Source organism: Heliangelus exortis, chromosome 15 (genome assembly GCF_036169615.1).
Source record: "Heliangelus exortis chromosome 15, bHelExo1.hap1, whole genome shotgun sequence".
NCBI lineage: Eukaryota > Metazoa > Chordata > Aves > Apodiformes > Trochilidae > Heliangelus > Heliangelus exortis.
In genome coordinates, this window is record NC_092436.1 from 5,386,629 (window position 1) to 5,405,961 (window position 19,333).

A 19,333-nucleotide genomic window follows, 5' to 3' on the forward strand; every position below is an offset into this window, starting at 1 on the left:
TGCTTTGCTGGTCTTACCCTCCCTTCTCCCTCTGCCTCTGAGGCAAAGCTCAGTGTCACCCGCTCTGCAGGAGGAGATCCTCCTGCCATCCTCCTTAGCTTTACTATCCTCCCTTTGCCTTTTCCACACTCAACAGGGGCCTGGTGCAACCTCACAGTGAGGTTCCCGCATCGAGAGCTGTGAGAACCAGGTCCAGGAGCACTCAAAGGATTTCCTTGTGTGCCTTAAGCTTTCAGTTATTCAGAGTCCAAATTTACAAGATCAACAACAGGCACAGATGGGATTTTCCCCTCTTCCTTTCTCACCAGGCTGTGTCTCATCCAGTTGTAGTTCCTGAAAAAACGGTTCCCTGTCATGTCCTGGAAAGCTGACTCCAGGGATGACAATGTGAGGAGAGCAGCCCCAGCGAGCTCAGACAGGTTGCCCACTGCGTGGCACATGGATGTGAAGGGCAAGGCTGCTTCTTCCTCCTCTGGCTTGGGAAGACCTGAAGAAGAATCCTCTGCTGGTTCCCAAGACTCCAGGTTGAGTTTCTGCCCTCCAGGAGAAGGGGGGGACAGTGGATGGGATAAAAATGGCTCACTGATACCGTGGCATTAGACCAAGGACTGAGAACAACATCCCATGTGTTTCTGCACCAGATATGGCTCCTCCCAGGGTCTGGTAGTAAAGGAGATCTGCAGTGGCCTCTGGAGCTGACTCAGAGGGAGAGGTTTGACCCTCTGCACACCAAATGTGGGTTCATGGGGTTTTTTTGGATGTCGCAACCCATGAAATTTGGTGTTGGCTTTGCCTGGAAGCAACTCTTTGCCCCTGGAGTTGCTGGTTAATGTACAGAGCTGATGTGTACACCCTGACAGCAGCTTCTCTGTGGCAGCCCTGAAGGCTACAGTGTGGGTGGCCCGCATGGACCTCCCTCTCTGCTCACAGCCTGTCTAATGCTTCCACTTTCTGTGCCCAGTGTTTTGTCCTCTCCTTTTCTTTCCTTGCTTTCCCTGAGCTGCTTGCCTTCTTGTTGGTCACAGAGGCAAGGCATGAGATATGCCATGAGCTGCCCTCAGAGTGGGCTGGTTGGAGACAGCAGATGGAGCAGAGGTGTTCTGGAGAGCAGTGCATTTCTGGAGTGAAGTGCATTTTCTCTAGAGGCTGGGATGCTACATGGATGAAGCTGCTTAGTCTGAAGGGTCTCTGAGCTGCCTGTTACAGGAGGTTTCGTGTGCAAAACAGTCCTCACCCAGGGAATTTCTTTCTTTTTTCAATTGACACATATTGCTAGTGAGGGGTCTGGGTGTTAAACAAATGTTCTTCCTTCCCCAGGCCTGGACAGGAGTGTCCATTCCTGCTTACCCATTGGCAAGAGAAAGGAGCCCACATCTCTATGGAAGAGAGTCAAAAAAGCTTCAGACAGGCTCTTTGCCCTTGACAAAGGTAATTTTGTTATAAGGGGATGTTTTACAGGAAGGCATTAAGGGAATTTTCAGTGGGACAGTACCAAGATGAATTGTTTCAGCCTCCCTGGTTTGTCTCTACATGTTGCTGTTTCTTGACCTCAGCTGGTTTTGAAGTGTTATAATAATTTTATGTTATTATTCCTAACACAGCTTTGATATTTTGAAGGTGAAGCTTTCCTCAACCAACTGTTCTGAGGAAGACTTGGGTATTCAAGACTTTTTGTTCTGACTTGGAAGCAACTGAAAGTGCTGGAATTTCCCACTTTTGGAAATTCCAGTTCTCCTCTCCTGGGCACTGGGGGGAAGTGCAAACAAACTGTTTGGGGGTGTAGCCACGCAGGCATGTGCCTTTCAACTGCTTCTCCTGCAGCTTGAAAGCACAGGAAACTGTGCAAGGACAGATGGATCCCATCAAGGCCGATTTGTATCTCTGGTTTATAAAAGCATCATCCACACAGTAGCATGAACCCTGCCGGGGCTTTTCAGAGGCATGAAATAAAGCTCTCAGTGAAGTCTCTATACTGCTGCCAGCCCCAAACACATTTCCACCCCATTTCTCAGCACCTGTGGTGTTGCTCATAGGGCCTTTGGGGTCTTCAGGGCCCTCCTGGGGTCTGGGCTTCTGCCCCAGTTTGCCTGCAGGAGCAAGATGACACTGAGACTCCTCAGCATGGGCTCACTCCTGCTCATACCTGCCCCAAATAAATTGACCACTCTCAGCCCAGGGTCAGCAACAGTCAGGTTTTATTTATGAAACTAAAAATTGTCTTTTCCATCTGGGTAAATTCCTGGATTAGTGGCATGTTTGGGTATGAATCATTTTGCACCAAGACAGATAATAATTTCCCTACTCAGACCCCTTTGCTCCCCTCTGTGAGACACCCCCCTCCCCCTTTGAAATGTGGTGCCACTTTCTAGTGAAAAGCGAGCTGTCCTCTGCAGGGAACCCAGTGTCCCCTGAAGCTGTGGTGACATCAAGGTGGTGGGTGCATGTGTGCTGGCTCAGACACCAAGAGCAGCAGCTTAGTCCTCCCCCCCACACAGGGCCAGCAGAGCCTTGCAGTAGTCGCCAGAGGTGTCCTTCTGCAAGAGGGAGACCCATGTCAGAGAGACACCCACAGATGCCTGCCCCAGGGAAGCCCTGTTCAAGGCTCTGGGTATGGGGAAGATGTAGCTCCATGCCCTGGCCACCCCACAGCAGTGGAAGATGTTGGCACATCCTCCAGGGCTGGCTGGAGCTGTTTCCCCCTTCCCAGGTGATGCTCGGCCCCCATGCCACTCATGGCACCTCTCAGAGCTCAGGTCCCTGCAGGGCTCATGGCCATAGCTCTGTTGGACAAAGTGACAGACACACTAAGGAAGGGTTTTGTCCTTTGTCCCCTCACCTCAATCATGTGGTGCAGTGATTTGTCAAACAGGTCCATGAACTCTCCCCGGATGTTGAACAGGTCAATCTCACTCCGGGAAATCATGATCCGGGTGAGGGTCCTCTCATCCGTGCCAAGACCCTGCAAAAGGGAGCTTGAACAAATAACCCCAGAGGGACTGGGGCTCAGGGACCTCTCCCATCATCTCCAGCACTGTCCAAACTGCAGATCTCCCCCTGGACACGTGCTGGGTTTTGCTGCTGGCATGACACAGGCCTGCCATGTCCCCTGATAAACCCCAGAAAGCTGATGCAGGATTTGAGCTCAGCCCTGCCCCGCTCTGCTGGGGAAAGCCAGGGGCCTAAACCCATCATTGTTGTGGGGTTGAATCAGAGAGTATCAAAGAGCATCTGCCCACCATAGCCCCCTCCCACAGCCCGGCCCCAGGAGAACCCATCTGCACCTTCATGGATTTGTAGAGCTTGTCAGCAAAGAAGGCTGGCTTGTTCTTCACACTGCGGACTGCAACACAAGAGGAGGAGAGAAAGTGGGCTCCTGGGTCATGGCACCCCAAGGCACACATCTCAGTGAGGAGCTATGCCACTCTTGGATCAGCTGCAAACCCTCCTTGGCACAGGGATGGAAGCTGGGCCCCATAGAACACCCTATAAATGCCCCGACTCCATGCCACGCTGGGAGTCTCTGTGTCCCAAGGACAGCTGGAATCTGCTCCCAAGTTGCCTGGACAGGTGAAAGGGCTGCCTGCCCACCCAGGAGCCCATCCCTGAGTGAGCACTGACCGATGGCCAGGAAGGCATCCCTGACATCTCCTGACATCCTCTTCCTGATGGCGTGCTCCACGTCATGGTTGGTCATTTTGATGAACTCCTGAAACACTGGGGATAGGGGAGAGAAGAAAGTCACTGCCAAGCTTCTCCTTTCCACCTCTGGGCACCCAGAAGACCCGAGCCTCAACCATGGAGACTTCTGGACAAGATCAGGCCTGGGTGTCCTCAACCACCCACCCCAAATGCCATCTCCTCCCACCAGTGGGGAAACAGGGCCACCCCAGCCTCCCACTGCCCAGAAGTTGCATCCACCCCAAATCAAAGCACTTGTGTCACAGCTCAGGGCACAGCAGTGACAGAGGATTGTGGCCCTACCTCTGCGGAGCTGGGGGTAGCTGCGGGTGCAGAGGATGCTGAGGAATCGGGTCTCCAGGGAGTCACTGGATTCATTGCTGGAGACATCAGCAAGTTTCTGGGAGAGCAACCAAGAGTGAACAGGGAGACAGGTACAGTGGAGAGGAGCAAAGATGTCAGACACCTCTTCCTAGGACATCCAGTCCTGAGCACCCTCTTGCAAAAAGAGTAGCCTCTTATTAGCAGGAGAACAACTTTTTTTGGTTGGTTTTTTTTTTTTTTTTTTTTTTTTTGGTCCAAAAAGACATTTTCTATGCAGAGATATGTGCATGCTCACACATTACCTCTGAGAAAACAAGTTTTCCAGTTAGGAATTTTCTTTTTGTCTTTTGGTGAGGGTGTTTTGTGTTTTGAGGGAGAGGTGACTTTCCCTTTCTCCTGCCCTGCCCTCTCCCTGCACAGTGCTACAGGGAAGTTCCCCTGTGCAGGTCCCATCTGTGCCCTTGCCACCCCATCCTCACACAAGGACCCTGGAGTCCTGAAGAAGCAAGCACAGCTTTCATGGCCAAGGAGTCCTGGCATGTGGGGCTGCTCCTGCCAGCCCTAACCCTGCAACCCAGGACCCCAGAGTCCCCTCAACATGCAGAAGGCTGAGGAGCAAAAGAGCAAACACTCACCAGGGTCTCAGCAACAACCTGGCAGAGAGAAAGAGAGAGACAGGAAGACAACAGGGTGAGAAGGGTGTTGCTCAACCATTATCCTTCCCTGACAAAGCGAGGGAAGTCTAGCAAAATCCCCTAAAATGACCTGTCTCCAGCTCCCTTGTGGGTGGGCCTGATCTTAGGACCTTTGTCCTCCTCCCGATTGGCCTCTACACCTGGGGCAGAGCTTTGGACAGGCAAAGTGACCTTCATCCCCCCCCCTGGGGCTTGGGTACCAGCCCATTGCTCCTTGGGGAGCATCCTTGTTTTGCTCCCAGCCTGGTTCCCACCCGCGGGCGGCGGGAGGAGGGGAAGCGGAGTTTTGCTGCCACCCAGCTGGCTCACCCCTGTGTTTGTCACCCCTGTGTTTGTCACCCCTGGCTCTCTCTTTTCTCTGCAGCAGGTGGGGACGAGCGGCAGCGCATGCAGGGGGTGGGTGCCGGCAGCATCCGCTCCCTCTGCCGGGCAGAGCCGTGCGGCAGCCGGGATGTGCTGGAGCGGGACGGACGGAGCTGGGGGGCTCAGCCTGCACCAGATTCACAGCCTCTTGGAGAGAAGGCTTGGCCTGAAGGAGCCAAGGTGCACACCCGGAGGCTTCTGGGCCCCAGCACCCAACCACACCATTTTTTGGTGAGCCATGGCTCACCACAGCCTCGTAAACATCAATCAGGCAGCGGTTTGGGTGCTGGCAGGGTGAAAAGCAGCTTAGAGCTCAGGGCTGCCCCGTGCACAACGCAAAGCAGTGAGTGAATCCTACAGACCAGCCCAGAGCTGCCTCGGAAACTCCAGTGCCAGATCTCAGCATCGCTGTGTGCTACCCCCAAGCGGCAGCTCGGCACCAGAAATGGGGCAGCCCCCCCCCTAGGAACTCCCCGGGTCTGAGTCCCGGGCTACTCTCAGGGTGTGTAGCTTGCCTGCACACGGAGCAGCAGAGCCCAAGGCATCAGAAACCAGTGATGGTTTCACCTCCCAGGGTGTCACTTCACCTGGCTTCTCTCCCTGCAGCTTACAGAGACCCTGCCCCAGCAGCATGTGCTTCTCTGAGGATGCCATTTCCAGACCAGGGATGCAACACTCCCATTTTTTCATGCAGAACTTGCAACAGCACTGCAGTATGGTTCTCACCTTGGCATCTTCATGTGCCTGAGTGAGGTCCTCTGGTCCTTCATCACGGTTGCCCTGTGGTTTAATACAAAAACCATGTAGCTGGGGAGAAGCCATCTCTCGGGAGAGCCCCAAGAGAGGAGGTGGCAGACAGGGTCCAGCAGCACTGCCCAGCCTGGCAGTGATGCTCTGTCTTCTCCAGAGTCATTGCAGATTCCCAGTGCTGCCTGTGGCAGGGAGGAGACAATCCCCAACCATCCTCACCAGAGCCAGGGAGACGAGAATCCTCTTGAAATGCCCCGATGTGTCAGAACTCAGGTCATCTTCCAGGCTCTTGTGGTAAGCTGTGGAGAAAGGGAACACCTGAGCTCTGCACCCTGTCTGCAGCTCTGCTTCCCACCCACCAGTGCCAGCTGTGCCCACGGGCTCTCCTGTGCTGTACCTTCCTGATATGCCTCGTTGATAGCTGCTATCTCCTGGTTGTTCCGTGTGGCCATGATCTCAATGAGGATGCTCTCATCTGTGCCAGCCCCCTGGAAGACAGCAGCATGGCAGGGTGCTGTGGGTGGCAGTGCTGGATAAGGACAAGGTGGCATCATCACCCTGGCAGTGCCAGGGTGCTCGCTCTAACCCCAGGGCTACTGCGTGTCTAAAGTCCATGTCCAGCAAATGGCCCCAAGGGCTGGTAGAAACCAGCACAAAAGCATCCCTGTGTTCTACTAGTGGGATCCCAAGTGGTGTGTGCCACTGCTTTGTCCCCATCCTGGTGGCATATGAGCTGGCTAGAGCATGCTGGGCAGCAAAGAGGCCAAAGAGGGCTCCCAGCAGTTCTTGAGTGCAAACCAGGTCTTTGTCCTAGTGCTCTCTGCCCTGCTTTCCTTCTGTATAGGAGAGGAGAGTCTGGGGACTTGCAAAGCTGGGTTACAACCACAGTGAAAGCCACCTTGTCCTCACGTGCTGAAGCTGATCCCAGCAGTTACCTCCACAGCCTTCCTCAGCTGCTTGGCATCATACTGCGCCGGCGTCAGCATGAGCCCAAGGATCAGCTTGGCCAGGCTGCCAGACAGCTCAGATTTCAGGTCTGCCATCAGGTCCTGCAAAAGCATTTGAGGATTCAGTCCCCAGCTCCTTCTGCAGGGACAGACCGAGTGAGACAACATTGGAGAGAAAAGTGTGGAGACATCTGGGAAGACCCTTGGTATAGCTTAAGGTCACATTCTGGGGGAGGGACTCTGGGGAGAACCTGGCTCTGGAGTCCTTTGTGCAGGACTAAGGAGGGGGCAAGCAAAGGAGGGATGCTCTGCCCTGGGGCTGGTGGTGCACCCACAATGGGAGGCTGATTGACAGCTTGGTCTTCCTTGGGGGGAATCACAACAGAGCAAACCAGGGTGGCCCTGGCTGCCCACTGCTCCCTGGGCATGATTTTTATCAGTGAGGGACAGGTCTCTGTGTGGGAGGGGGCAGGATGCAGGCAGAAGAAAGGAGCAGGGTGGGAGGGGGGCTGGCAGTACCCTGCCATAGTGAGCCTTGTAAGCCTTTATGATCTGCTGCCTCTGTGCATTGCTCCTCTGTGTCACCACATCGATGATGGCTCCTTCATCCGTGCCTGCAACAACAGCCGTGATGCTGGGGAGAGCCAAGGGGGCCAGTAGAGCCACACTATGTCACCCCTAACTGCAGGCACATCGTTGCCTCCCTCATAAATGGGAGATGGGGAAGCTCCCTCAGCTCCCAAACCACCTCTTTCGCCCTTCCCAAGGCTTTCACACAGCCCTGCGTGGTCCAGGATGGGTTTCCTGCCACAGGAGCTGTGAAGGAGCCGCCAAAAGGGGCTGGACACTTGGTGCCCACTTACCCAGGCCCTTCATTGCTTTCCTCAGCACTTGTGCATCCTCATCATCATTGAAATTTCCTGCAGGCTGCACAGTTCCTCGGAGCTGTGGATGCACAGAGGGGACTGGGTTCATCCCCCAGTTGGTGGGATGAAGGGAGGGATGTCAAGAAGAGGGGAGGGATGTTGAGAAGGGGGGGAGGGATGTCGAGAAGGGGGGGAGGGATGTCGAGAAGGAGGGTGGGATGTCGAGAAGGAGGGAGGGATGGTGCCACCTGGCAAGCCAAAAGCAGGTTGTGTGTTAGTGCAAGCACCTGGAGCTCAGTGAGGATGTCCCTGCCACTGTCACCTCTGCCACTGAGAGGTAAATCATAGCCAGCCAGCAGAGAGCAAGAAAACTATGACAGACAGTCCCTGGAGTTTCAGTGTCCTGCTTGGTGTTATACCCTCATCCCCCAGTTCTGGGACACCTTGGCCAGGGCTGGCCACATCAGCCGAGAACCAGAAGAGTCACTGAAGGGGTGCCCACTCCTGCCCTGTCACTGTACCCTCCTTACAGCTTCCAGCACATCTCCATCCTCCCCTTCACGCAGGGCTCAGGGTGCCTTTTCTGCACATCCCAAAGCACCCGTGGTGGGTGCCTCCAGCTGCATGCAGGGTGCTGTCTCCTCCATGGCCAGGCTGTGCCCCAGCATCAGGGTGAGCTGCCCAGGGAGCAGGAGGTGTCTGGTGGGCACCAGAGCCAGGGCTGGCTGGGCGTGATGCATTGCACAGACATGCAGGGCTGGCTGCCCTGAGGGAGGGGGCTCTCAGAGAGAAGAGGGGGTTCTCAGAGAGAGGAGGGGGTTAGTGAAACCTGTGGGGGGCAGCCAGCCCTGCCAAGGTTAGGTCCCAACAACCTCACGGTCCCAAACCAGAGAACATTGTCAAAAAACCCCAGAGAGAGCAAGAGGCAGAGCAGAGGTGCAGGGCTGGCTGTGCCCCACAGCAGAGAGGAGAAGCTGGGGGTCCCAAGCTGGCAGAGAGCAGAGAGAGGGGGTACCAGGGGGCTGGGGGTGCTGACCTCTACTTTGACCACCGCGCTAAGCTCCCACATCCGATACGCCACCTGCGCCGCCTCGGGGAAGAACTCACCTGCAGCACTGCAAGGGGAGGGCAAGGACAGGGGACAGTGAACCATGGAGACCCCCAACACCCCATCAGCAGCCACCACACCTTGCTCGACCCCACACGAGGGGCGTTGGGGGCAGGAGGTGGATGCTTGCTGTGGGGGTGGGTGGGAATGGGGTGAAGCGGGTGGTAAATCCCGACTGCCCCAACCAGAGCATCTTCCCTCTGGGTGTTTGTCTCTGCCCCACAGGGCTGCCACATGCCAAGATGGGGTGGTGGGCAGTGCAGAGGGGCCACAAGGCCCCCCATACCCAACCGCTTTCTCTGCGGGTGCTGCTGATCCAGGTGCTCCACCAGGCTCTGACCCAGAAGTTTGTACCCAGCACCAAGGGGACAAAGAGGGACAAACTGGGTGATGGGTGATCTTACTCATCATCCCCTCCGCACAGCTTCAGCAGGGCCTTCTTGTACTCCCCAGAGGTGTCCTCCTGCAAAGATAGATGGAGATGGAGAATCATGCAGCAGGAAGGGTCAAGGTAGCACCATGGGATGGGTGAATGTGGAGGAGTCCCTGAGATGGACTCAGAGATAGAGACCCACCATGCGGAGGCTGGGGAGGGGCTCAGTTCTCCCACATCATGAGGGAGGCAGCACAAGCGGCTGCTTGGAGGGTGGCTGGGTGCCACCAGCACTTACCTTGATCATGTTGTAGAGGGATTTCTCATACTTGGTCCTGAACACCTCCCGGATGTCCAGCATGTCGATCTCGCTGCGGGACACCATGATGCGGATCAGGGTGTTGTCCCTCGTGCCCAGCCCCTGCAATGGAGAAGCCCCTGCATCAAGCCTGGGATGGCCAAGTGACCCCTCTATCAGATTTCTACCCAGATCTGGGTCTGAAGAAATAACTCCTTCAGAGGGGAGAGCAAGACCCCTGGTCACAGAGGTCCTGTCCCCATGGACCTGTGTCACCCTGCCCTCCAGCACCATACTGTCACAAGGAGACCCCTCCTCTGGCCAGCTCCCCACAACACTCCAGGGGATCTCCCAGAGCAGGAATGATCCACTCACCTTCATGGCCTTGTAGAGCCTTTCAGCAAAATACTCTGCTGTGCTTCTGACACACTTCACTGTGGGAAAATGGAGGCATGGTGAGGGGAGCCAGCACCCAGCATCACCACTGCCCCAGCCCCCTTGGGCACCACATTCAGCATCCCCACCCGCCCCCTGAAACCACGTAGAGCTGCAACCCCAACCCCACTGGCTCTCGTGCTGAGCCCTCCCACCCAGCAAGGACAGTGGTGTTTTTGCAGCACTCCCCATGCAGGGGCTGACTTACCCACGGCCAGCATCAGCTTCTCAAAATCACCAGAGAGCTCTGCCCGGATGCTCCTCTCAATTGGCTTCCCAGAAATCTTCATGTACTCATCAAAAACTGTGGGATGAGAGCAAGATGATGCCTGGTGAAGCTGCCAAGATACCTTCAAGCCCAACCCCAAGCTCACAGGAGATGCTCACCCAGGCGAAGGTGCTGCTTGCCTCGCCGGCCAAGGATGTAGATGAACTGGGCCTCATCTGTGCCCCATTTCAGCTCACCAGCTTCCAGCAGGTCCTTGATGGATGGGGAGGTTGGCAGAGCCCCTGTCAGGGTGCTGCTCACACGGGGCTCTGCCCAAACACGGGCACCCTTCTGCCTTTCACATGCCTATGTCCAGACTGTCCCAGTGCCACCAGTCCCATCCCTGCCTGGATGCCACCCATCCCAATGACCTGCCAAGCCTCACCTTGGCATCCTGCTCCACCAGGTCCTCGCTCACCACATCATCTTCCTCCCTGGCACCCTGTGGGACAGCGACAGGCTCAGCCCTGCTGGGTGCAGGCACCCACCACCTACAGATGCTAGACAGATGGACATACCTGAAGCAGAACAATGAGCATCTTTTTGAAGTGGCCTGATGTGTCTCCAACAATGTCAGCCTCCAGGTCTCTCCCGTAGGCTGGTGGAGGAAGGAGAGTTCAGGGCCTGAAGAAATGGATCCCCTCACCTCTGCCCCTTGTTCTGGCCCAAAGAGACACAGGGCAGCCCCTGCCCTTACCATCTTTGTAGGCAGCCACCAGGTCATGGATCTCCTGGTTGGTGCGGGAGGCGAGGATCTCAATGAGGCATTTCTCATCTGTGCCAATACCCTGAGGGTAGAGATGCAGCCCCATGAGCAGCGGGGTCAGCTGGGGTGTCCTTGGAGGGGGCTGGGGGGGGTTGCCCACCCCTTACCCCAATGGCATCTTTGATCTCCTTGGCATCACTGTAAGCCGGGGGCCGCATCAGGCTCACGATCAAACGCTCAAACTTCCCTGTCAGCTCGTACTTGAGATCTGCAATGAGGTCCTGAAGGGGGGGGAGAAAGGGGCTGGGAGACCCTTCGCTTCACAGCATCTCTGAGAGGGTCCAGGGGGAGTGGTGGGTCCCTGCATGGGCTGGCTGGTGGCTTCCACAGCCACCCGTGCCTGCAGCAGAGGCAGGGACCAAGGAGTGGTTCTGCTGTTACCTTTCCATAGAGGGATTTGTAGGCTTGGCAGATCTCCAGCCGCTGCTTGTTGCTTCTGGAGGTGATGAGGTCAAGGATGGCCTCCTTGTCACTGCCTGTGGGGAGAGCCAGAAGCCACAGTGAGCTGGGTCTCACCCCCCCATGGCTGGGCTCGTCAGAACCATCCCGCTGTGCCCAAAGCTGCTTCCAACTCAGGACTGGGAGAAGCAGAGCTGAGATGGCTCCAGAGAAAGGGGAGCCAGGAGAAGTCCTGGCATGCTTCTAAAGTGGACAGGTAGCTGGCAAGGGGAGGGGATGCAGGATGTTCAGCCATGCAAGGGTCAACTGAAGGAACAGGGGACATCAAGGTGGCACTGGGGTGACAGCCTGGAGGAGCATCCATACCAAATCCCTTCATGGCATTGTACAAGGCCTCTGCATCCTGGTTGGCATCAAAGTCTGGGAATTCCTTCACCGACCCCCTGTAGACCTAGGGGAAAGGAGATGAGAAGTTGTGAGGGGAAGGAGCAGCCCCCATCGGGATGGCTGAAGGAGGAACTGAAGCTGAGCAGGACTGGGGGGAGATCTGTTCCTGCTCAGGCTGCTCATAGGCAGTGCTCAGCCTCAAACATAAACCCCTGTTCTTCTTCTCAGTTGTTCCCTTTTCTGTTTGCTCTCCCCAGCATGCAAATTATTTGTGTGCCAGCTCACTGGTGTACACAGCCTTCCCTCTATCTCACTGCCACTGCTTTCTGTTTGCTGTTCGTGTCCTGTGTTTAGATCGATAGAACCCTCCCCACCACACCAGCAAGAGCTGGTGTTTAAAAAGGGAGCTTTCTTGAGCACATTTGGGTTCCCAGCTCCATCTGGGAAGGGCTCAGCAGGAAAAGGGGAGACCCCATGGGAAGGTTGGACACCCTGAAGGCAGGGGAAGGACCGGGACAATCCCCCTGGAACACTGCTGGGAGTTACGGGGGGTGGATTGGGAATGATGAAGGAAATAATTTTCCAACTGCCTGTTGCAAGCAGGGAAATCCTCTGGATGCTGAGGATGCCAAAGCTCTGCATGGCCTCTGAGTAAGCAGACACATTTGCAGGCACAAAATCATCATGGGCTGCTACGTAGAAAGCACTGAGAAGTGCCAGAGCTGCCAACTGGTCTCTATACCCCCATTTCTCAGAGAGAAACCAGTCCAGGCTGGGCACATCGCACAGGTCCTCTCTGGAGGAGCTGCTGGCACTGGTATCCATGTGGTGGGGACCAGGTCAGGAAAGAGGAGACGCTGCCCTTCGAGGGAACCGGGCTGCACGGGGACAGATCGTATTGCATGTGATTCATCCCGAGAGCTGGATTTAGCCCCGCTTCCCAGCAGCTTCCAGGCCTTCCTGGCTCGGTGGAAGGTGCTGCTGCCCACACACATGCCTTGTAAAGACGTAAATAAGGAGCTGCAGTAAATAAAGGACGTGCCTGGAGGCAGCAGGAGGGGCATGAAGGTGGCTTAGAGGTTCTGGGGTCACACGGGTGGTGACTAGGAGACAAAATGCTGTCCCTGGTTAAAATAGGAGGAGGACCAGGGCTGTGTTTCTGCCTGCTGAGCCATCAAAGCTCAAGTTGTCATCTTTTCTCCAGGGCTACCAGGGCAGGGGCAAGGGAAACGGAGGCTCAGTTCTGTGCATTGCCCCATGCTCCCTGCACCCAGGGAAGTGCAGAAACATCACTCAGGAAGTAAAGACCATCCTGCCTGATGTGCCCTCCTCACACCTTCACCCCTCCCCCCCGCTTCCATCCCCTGCTTCAGCTGCCAGGGCCCCCGCCTCCCCTCCTCCAGCCTCTGAGTCATCTCAGTCCGCCCGGGACCTCCCAGCTAAAAATAAGTCAGCCTGGGGCTGTGAGGGTGGAAGCAAAATTCCCATCGTGGCTTCCCTCTTTCCCACCCTGCAGCTGCTCGGGGTCCTTGACCACTGCAGGGCTGATGCTCATCCCTGTTCTGCCGCAGTTTCCTCGCCCATAGGCAACCTCGTTGGCTGCAGGGAGCTGCAGGTAATGGGGCTTGAGGCAAGGGTTACTCGAGGGAATAGAAACCAGAGCCTGGCCCTGAGCAGTGAAGGGAGGCTCTGTGCTGGGACTCCTCCCCTGCCTGCCACAGGGAGCAGGCTGTGCCCCACGGGCAGACTGCACCTCCCCAGCCACAGCTGCCCACCGGGGCAGGCTTTGCCACCCACGCTGGGATGTTTTGCTGGCTGCCAGGGAGCACCTGCTCACCCAACTGCCACATTACACCAGCCCTATCCAGGAGCAGGGAGAAATCTTGGCTGGTGAGAAGAGGCCAAAGCAGGACCGCACGCCTTGCAGCAGGGTCAGGCACAGGCGAGATTTCTCCCCAGGAAAAACCCAAATCCCCAGTGCAACATCTCTTCTCCGTTTCCCACAGTCCTGCTTCTCTCCCCCATCCCACTGTGGTCCCAAAAGGATTTTTGCTCCTCGCTGTCCCTGCTCCCACCCCAGTGCTGTCCCCATCTGCATCACATCCAGACAGTGCTGGCTGGAGAACGTAAACAGGCTCTGGGCAGCTTTGCACCCCACGCACATCACTGCAGTCCTTGCTGCACAATGAAGACACTGCCCCAGCCTTGGGGTCTGCCCCACAGCACCCTCAGTACCCATCCTCACTATCTGGTGGTCACCCTTACCTTTCCTTTGGGTGCCATGGCTTCCTGAGCTGGAAATCAGTGGAGCGAGAGCAAGGAGGAGCTGCAGGAGGGAACAGAAAAGGTGCTGTGAGCCAAATCCCCCTCTCTGTGGGCTGCATTAGTTATGGGGGGTTTGCTCCCCACCCCAGGGTGCTACCACCAGCCCTGATTGCAGGTGTGGTACACACAGAAGGATGAAATCCAGGAACTGCTGTCCTTTGGTTTCTGGAACCAAGATATGGACCCCACAGGCTGGGGGCAGCGGAGATGAGCCCCCATACAGCTTCCTGCCAGCCCCGGGAGAAATCAGAAGGGGAAGAGAGTGCTGAATACATGGAAATGGGCCTAGCATCCTCCGAGGGGGTGACTCTCCATGCTGCACCCCTCATTGCTCCTGCTGAACCCCCCAAGCCCTGGCATCATCCCAACTTCAGCAGCTGCTGGGGATGCCCCGTTGCTGGGCAGCCCCCACCGAGTCCCAGCAGCTTTATCTGAGTTTCCGTGCAGAGAATCAAGGCCACCATCAGTCCCACGCAGCCGGCAGAGCCCAGGAAACACCGCCGGGTTTCCAGGGTAACTCGCAGGTTGTTTTCTAACACTAACACCATTTATAGCTGCAACCCGCGGCAGTGTGGGCTCTCCCCCCCACACACCAGAGAAAGTCCTCAGACGGGACGTTTTCTCCGAGAAAGCTGACAGAGAGAAACAGCTGGAAAATGGAGTCCAGCCATGAATGAAGTGCTGAGCGTCAGCTGAGCCACAACCCTGAGGCAGGCTGCCTGCTCGCCTGCCTTAGCCCTCCCTCCGGGACACGTTGCACAAAAGCTCACGGTGCTGTGGGGCCGCCCTGGGGGGACTTCAGCCCTCAGCTCAGTTTCATGCCATGGAGCCAGTAGTAGGGGGGGAGAGAAGGAGGGGTGTTGAAAGAAAAAAAAAAAAAAAATCACATGAACTTCCCCGGCTTGGCCTCCACATCCCAGCAGGAGCCCCCATGGAGGGGGAGGCCCAGACCCACAGCCCTCAGGGTGCAGGAAACCTTCTTGACATCCACGAGCATCTTTGCTGAGGGGAGGAAGTTGAGCAGAAAACCAGAGCTGCCCTCATCTCCCCTTCCCTTTTCAGATGGAGGCTGCAAGCCGCAGTAGCCCTTCCCCATGACCCCTGCATGGGGCAGAGCCCCCTGCGTGACCCGTGCAGAGTGGGGCTGCATTGCGGCTGGGTGCTGGGTGGGTGCCAGGGAATCCCAGCCCTTGGAGAATTAATGCCGCTCAGAACCCCATAGCTGACCCTGCCCACCCTCCAGGGGATGGAGAAAGCCCTCCGTGGCACAGCCCTCCTGCTGTGCTCCGTGCAGGCAGCAGCCAGGCTGAGACCGCCCAACTCATCTCAGCAGTGGCGGAGGCTCCCCAGCCACACCCAGTCCCTGCAGCGCCTGTCCCTGTCCCTGTCCCTGTCCCTGTCCCTGTCCCCACCACTACTGATCCCTCTGCAGTGGCTGGGGGAGCAGCCTCAGCTCTTCCCCTGCCCGCAGGCTATCAGGGAGGATGCCCGGACAATCTCATCGCATTCATAGGGCAGGTGGAGAAAGCTGGGGGCTGCAGAGATGTACCTTCCCCCCCAAAAAAAAACCAACGGAAAGGTTTGGGTTTTGGGAGTCCCTGGACAGAAAGTGCCACGAAGTACTCAAAATGATGTGTACAGCCCATCCCCTTTGCAGAACGACCCACCCTCACCAAACCCCCTCTGTTCTCCCTGGCAGCGGGCACCTCTTCACGACCCCATCATGGCTTTGGGCTGGGGGGTTCACCCCAGGAGCCCAGCAGTAATTTTTGCAGCCCACTGCTCTCTTGGCACAGCCACACGTGAAGGCCACGGCAGCCCCAGCACCCCGTTGTCCTCCCGCCGGGGTGGAAAGGGAGCTTTGCAGGGTTAAGAAAGTGTCATTCGTCCCCCACCCACGAGGAAAGGAGTCCCCAAAATCCCGCAGGGAGTGGCGGGCGTTGCCGCAGCACGGACAAAGGCGCATCCCAGCCGGACACACCCCGGGCCCCGCAGCAGCGCCTGCACCCACTCGAAAAAGGACCGACCAGCAGTGCAGCACCTCACCCCACCCCACTGCCCCCCCCACCTCCCCGGCTTTTGTTAAAAAGGCAGGATTTTTCATGGAAAGAAAACTCAAAAAACAAGGATCCCCCCTGCAGCCACCCCTTGGAGCGCTCGCCCCCCGGCCAGCACTTTCCGCCCCTCGCACGCCACCGCCGCGGTTTTGCACAACGGGACGGGCCCCCCACATGCCAGCAGTGTCCCCCCCACATGCCAGCAGTGTCCCCGTGTCGTCCCCCCCCACATGCCAGCTCACACTGAGGAGGGGCACCGCGGTCCGTCCAGCCACGCTCCCGGGAACAGCCGTCTCGGCGCGTTCCTGTGGCCGTGGGCTCGTCCTTGGCCTGCAGCTGTTTCCTCCTGCTGAGACGTCACCCTCAGACCCCGCCCGCTGTCACACCGGGCTCAGGGCTGTGCTCCCACCCCTCTCTGCCATGCCAGACCTCAGTTTTGGGTGCTCACGGCGCAGGGGACCCGTTGCCGGGCGTGGGGATGAGGATCGCTGAGCAGAGAAGCCGCAGCGGGGTGCGAGGGGCCGCCTGGCAGCGGCGGGGACACGGGCAGCGCAAGGCGGTTGCGGGGCCGGCACTTCACACGCGGAAATCTCACCCTCTTCCGCCCCCGTTTCCTGGTGGACACCGGGGTGCAGGACACCCCACGGGTCCCGGGCTGGTCCTGCCACCTCTGCCCACACCCTCTCCCTTCTCTGGTCATGGTTGGGAAATGCCCACTGCCGGCTATCCCTGCAAAGAGCCAAGGGGGGGAGGGAGGGTGAGGGGGGCTGAGGGGTCCCCCAGGACCTGCTGAAGGGGGAAGGTGTTGAGCAGGGCTCTGCAAGAGCTGGCAAGGGGTGCTGGAAAGGGGCAGCTCGCTGTCCCCCCACCCTTTCCTCCCGTGCTGCAGACACAAAAGACCTCACAGCACAGCTGTAGATAGAGGTGCAGGGTGGTAGAGTTGTAGGATGCTGGGGTGAGATGCAGGATGAGCCTTAGATGCTCCTGCCAGGCTGTACCGCTGCCTGCAGTGCCCTGAGGCTACTTCCTTCCCTGCCCCGCCCAGGTTAACCCAGCTCCTTCTTCACCAGCTCCTTCACCACCACCCTTTGCCCCAGCCAGCAGGGAAGCTGTGAAGGTCTGGAAGAGATGGCAGGACTCCTCAGGAGCTTTGGCTGGTTATCAGCAGAAGCAGATAAAACCAAGGACCCCGTCGAGATGCTGAAGGCCACTAACATGTAACCCTTCAGGCACCCAAACCCTCGTGCTACCAGCTGGCTAGAGCATCTCTCTGGGGCTGCAAAGGCAGCTGAGCTGCTCAGCCCTGGGAGATGGTGACTGTGGCAGGGACCCCAGGGTGGGCATGACTTGCTGTGCCCCTGAGGGGACTGGAGGTACCCTGGCACAGGCAGACTCTGCTGGCCATTTAGCACTGGCTGCTCCTACATCCCCTGTTGTTCCCTCGGGGCTGGCGTTGGTGTCTGAAGACCTTGCTTGCTCACGTGAGTCAGTGTGGGTGACAAGTAGAGCTTTGTTCTCCCTGCACTACAGGACAACAGCCCTGCTCTTCTCATTCTCCTGGCTGTGTCACCATATGCTCAGCCCCCCTGCTCAGAGGTGCTAGCCCAGCAGGTCACAGCATGCACAGGGGACTTGGGGCTGCCTGGTACCACCAGAACAGGCCAGTGATCAAAGCATAAACCTATGCTTTAGGTGCTCTAGATCCTGTCTTGCTTTACTCCTACAAGGCTGATATCCCCTTTCATCCCCTCCTTACAAGCTGGTGGATGCACTGACCTACATCACATCCCAACAGGTTTTTGTCCCCCAACACTAGTAAACTCAGGAGTAGAAGAGACTCAGCCTGAAGCACCAGCTACAATACAAACAAAGCTGGTTCCTCACCACAAAATAACAGCTCTAAGCCTCCCCTCAGGCCCCAGGCTTGGTCCTCTTATTTGAATGTACTCTGGATCAGCCAGGTTACATGACACCATCCTCCATATCATTTCCCTGTTAGAAGCAACCCCACATAACAGCCATGCTAGGGCCTGTGGGCACTTATATACCTTCTGGCCTTGAGCAGCCTCACCTGAGACCCCCACTCACACAGCACTGGGTTCCTATTTAAGCCCAGCCTTGGGTTCACCACACCCCTTGCTTTCTCTCCTGTGTTCAGCCCCTGTGGGCTGCACCCCAGAGGAAAGCACTGCACTGGGATCATTCCTGGTGATTCTTTCATTACCTGGGAAGGATCACCTAGGTCTTGCTGTACCCTGAAGCTGCAGGAACTGGGGGCTTCTCTTCTCCACGTAAGGTTTCTGCAAAGGGGCTGTTTCAGGGTGTGGAAGGTCTGTGCTCCTCTGCCTCACTGCTGGCACCAGGTCTTGGACCTGCTCTCTTTCCTGTGTTCCCCAAGGCCAGCTCAGTGTGGATGCAGCCATAACTGCAGGTACAACCACCTTTGCACCTTTACCTGGCTGTATTCCTCTTCTTCTCTCCCTGTTTCCTCCAAAATCTGTTCCACAGATTGAGATGAGGGCCCTGCTGTGAGGGAGTGGAAGCTGTGTGGAACCGGTTCCCCTTTTCACCTGCACAGGCAATTTTGAAATACTAATTCAGTTTCCTTAATAGTGTCCCAGAGCCTGTTAGCATTGTCCGCTTGTGTGTCTGATTTGGAAGGCATTGTGGGAAAAATATTTCTGCACAGATTTAACATTGTGCATCCCAAAGCAGTGAGGGGAGGGCTGGGACGCACCCAAAAGGGATTTAAGAGCAGAGTGGAGCTGGGGCTGCCTGGTGCCTGCACTCCTGTTCAGCTCCCGGCTGGAGAAGTTTCCTCAAAGGATGGCTGGAGTAAGTAGCTTGTTTTCAGAAGATGGAAAAATTATCAGATGTCCCAGATGCTGTGCAGGGGGTGGCTGCTGGTGGGGGGGTGAGAAGGCAGCTTTAGCTGGCCTGGCTTTGGCCAGTGCCTTTCCAGTCCCCAGGAGACCCAGCAATTGTCCTAGAGATTGGAAATCCCTGTGCCACAAGGGCTCGTAGCCCCAAATGGGCTGCTTTTCTGGCAGAGATGGAAAACAGGGAGTCTGGAAAGCACCGTGTGGCTGCTGGGGGCTGCCAGGACAATGTTCAGGCTGGGTTTGGGTCACATCTGTAGGGCAGTGCCTGTGGAGCAGCAGTATCCTCAAGTCTTCTGCTTTCCTCCCCGACGGATGCCGTGCTGGGGCTGCCTGCTCCCTCTTTTGAAGATGCTTTCCCATAGGAAGGAGTCCTGGGGGGCTTTGGGGGCTCCAGCCTTCGCTGCTGCCTCCC

The 19,333-nt window shown here is 57.0% G+C and overlaps 1 protein-coding gene and 1 long non-coding RNA gene across 3 annotated transcripts; one reads left to right on the forward strand and one right to left on the reverse strand.

The window, feature by feature from the left end:
• Positions 1-141: 141 nt before the first annotated feature.
• LOC139802937 (uncharacterized) lies at positions 142-4,263 on the forward strand. The gene is made up of 2 exons (XR_011728822.1): positions 142-1,428; positions 1,602-4,263. It is a non-coding gene; the product is annotated as an uncharacterized lncRNA (long non-coding RNA).
• ANXA6 (annexin A6) lies at positions 2,179-16,432 on the reverse strand. Of its 2 annotated transcripts, XM_071758594.1 has the most exons (26): positions 16,282-16,431; positions 13,923-13,983; positions 11,637-11,721; positions 11,253-11,347; positions 10,979-11,092; positions 10,803-10,893; positions 10,624-10,703; positions 10,491-10,547; positions 10,225-10,318; positions 10,046-10,141; positions 9,778-9,836; positions 9,403-9,525; positions 9,136-9,194; positions 8,660-8,738; positions 7,621-7,702; positions 7,277-7,371; positions 6,746-6,859; positions 6,208-6,298; positions 6,030-6,109; positions 5,787-5,840; positions 4,638-4,655; positions 3,982-4,078; positions 3,619-3,714; positions 3,282-3,340; positions 2,837-2,959; positions 2,179-2,534 (listed from the first exon to the last, which is right to left on the reverse strand). In XM_071758594.1, the coding sequence occupies exons 2-26, from the start codon at positions 13,938-13,940 to the stop codon at positions 2,475-2,477; spliced, it is 2,019 nt and encodes a 672-aa protein (XP_071614695.1). In that variant the 5' UTR covers positions 13,941-13,983; positions 16,282-16,431; the 3' UTR covers positions 2,179-2,474. The 2 variants fall into 2 exon arrangements, with proteins under 2 accessions (XP_071614695.1, XP_071614697.1); XM_071758596.1 differs by lacking the exon at positions 4,638-4,655 and having other exon boundaries at positions 16,282-16,432.
• Positions 16,433-19,333: the final 2,901 nt, after the last annotated feature.

What these genes read in the sequence shown, in the direction of transcription:
- ANXA6 (XM_071758594.1), bottom strand. An exon ending in ACAAATCCCTCTATGGAAAG is followed by an intron (nt 11,093 to 11,252) that starts GTAACAGCAGAA and finishes CCCCCCCTTCAG; the next exon opens with GACCTCATTGCAGATCTCAA. An exon ending in AGCTGAGGAAGGCTGTGGAG is followed by an intron (nt 6,299 to 6,745) that starts GTAACTGCTGGG and finishes GCTGTCTTCCAG; the next exon opens with GGGGCTGGCACAGATGAGAG.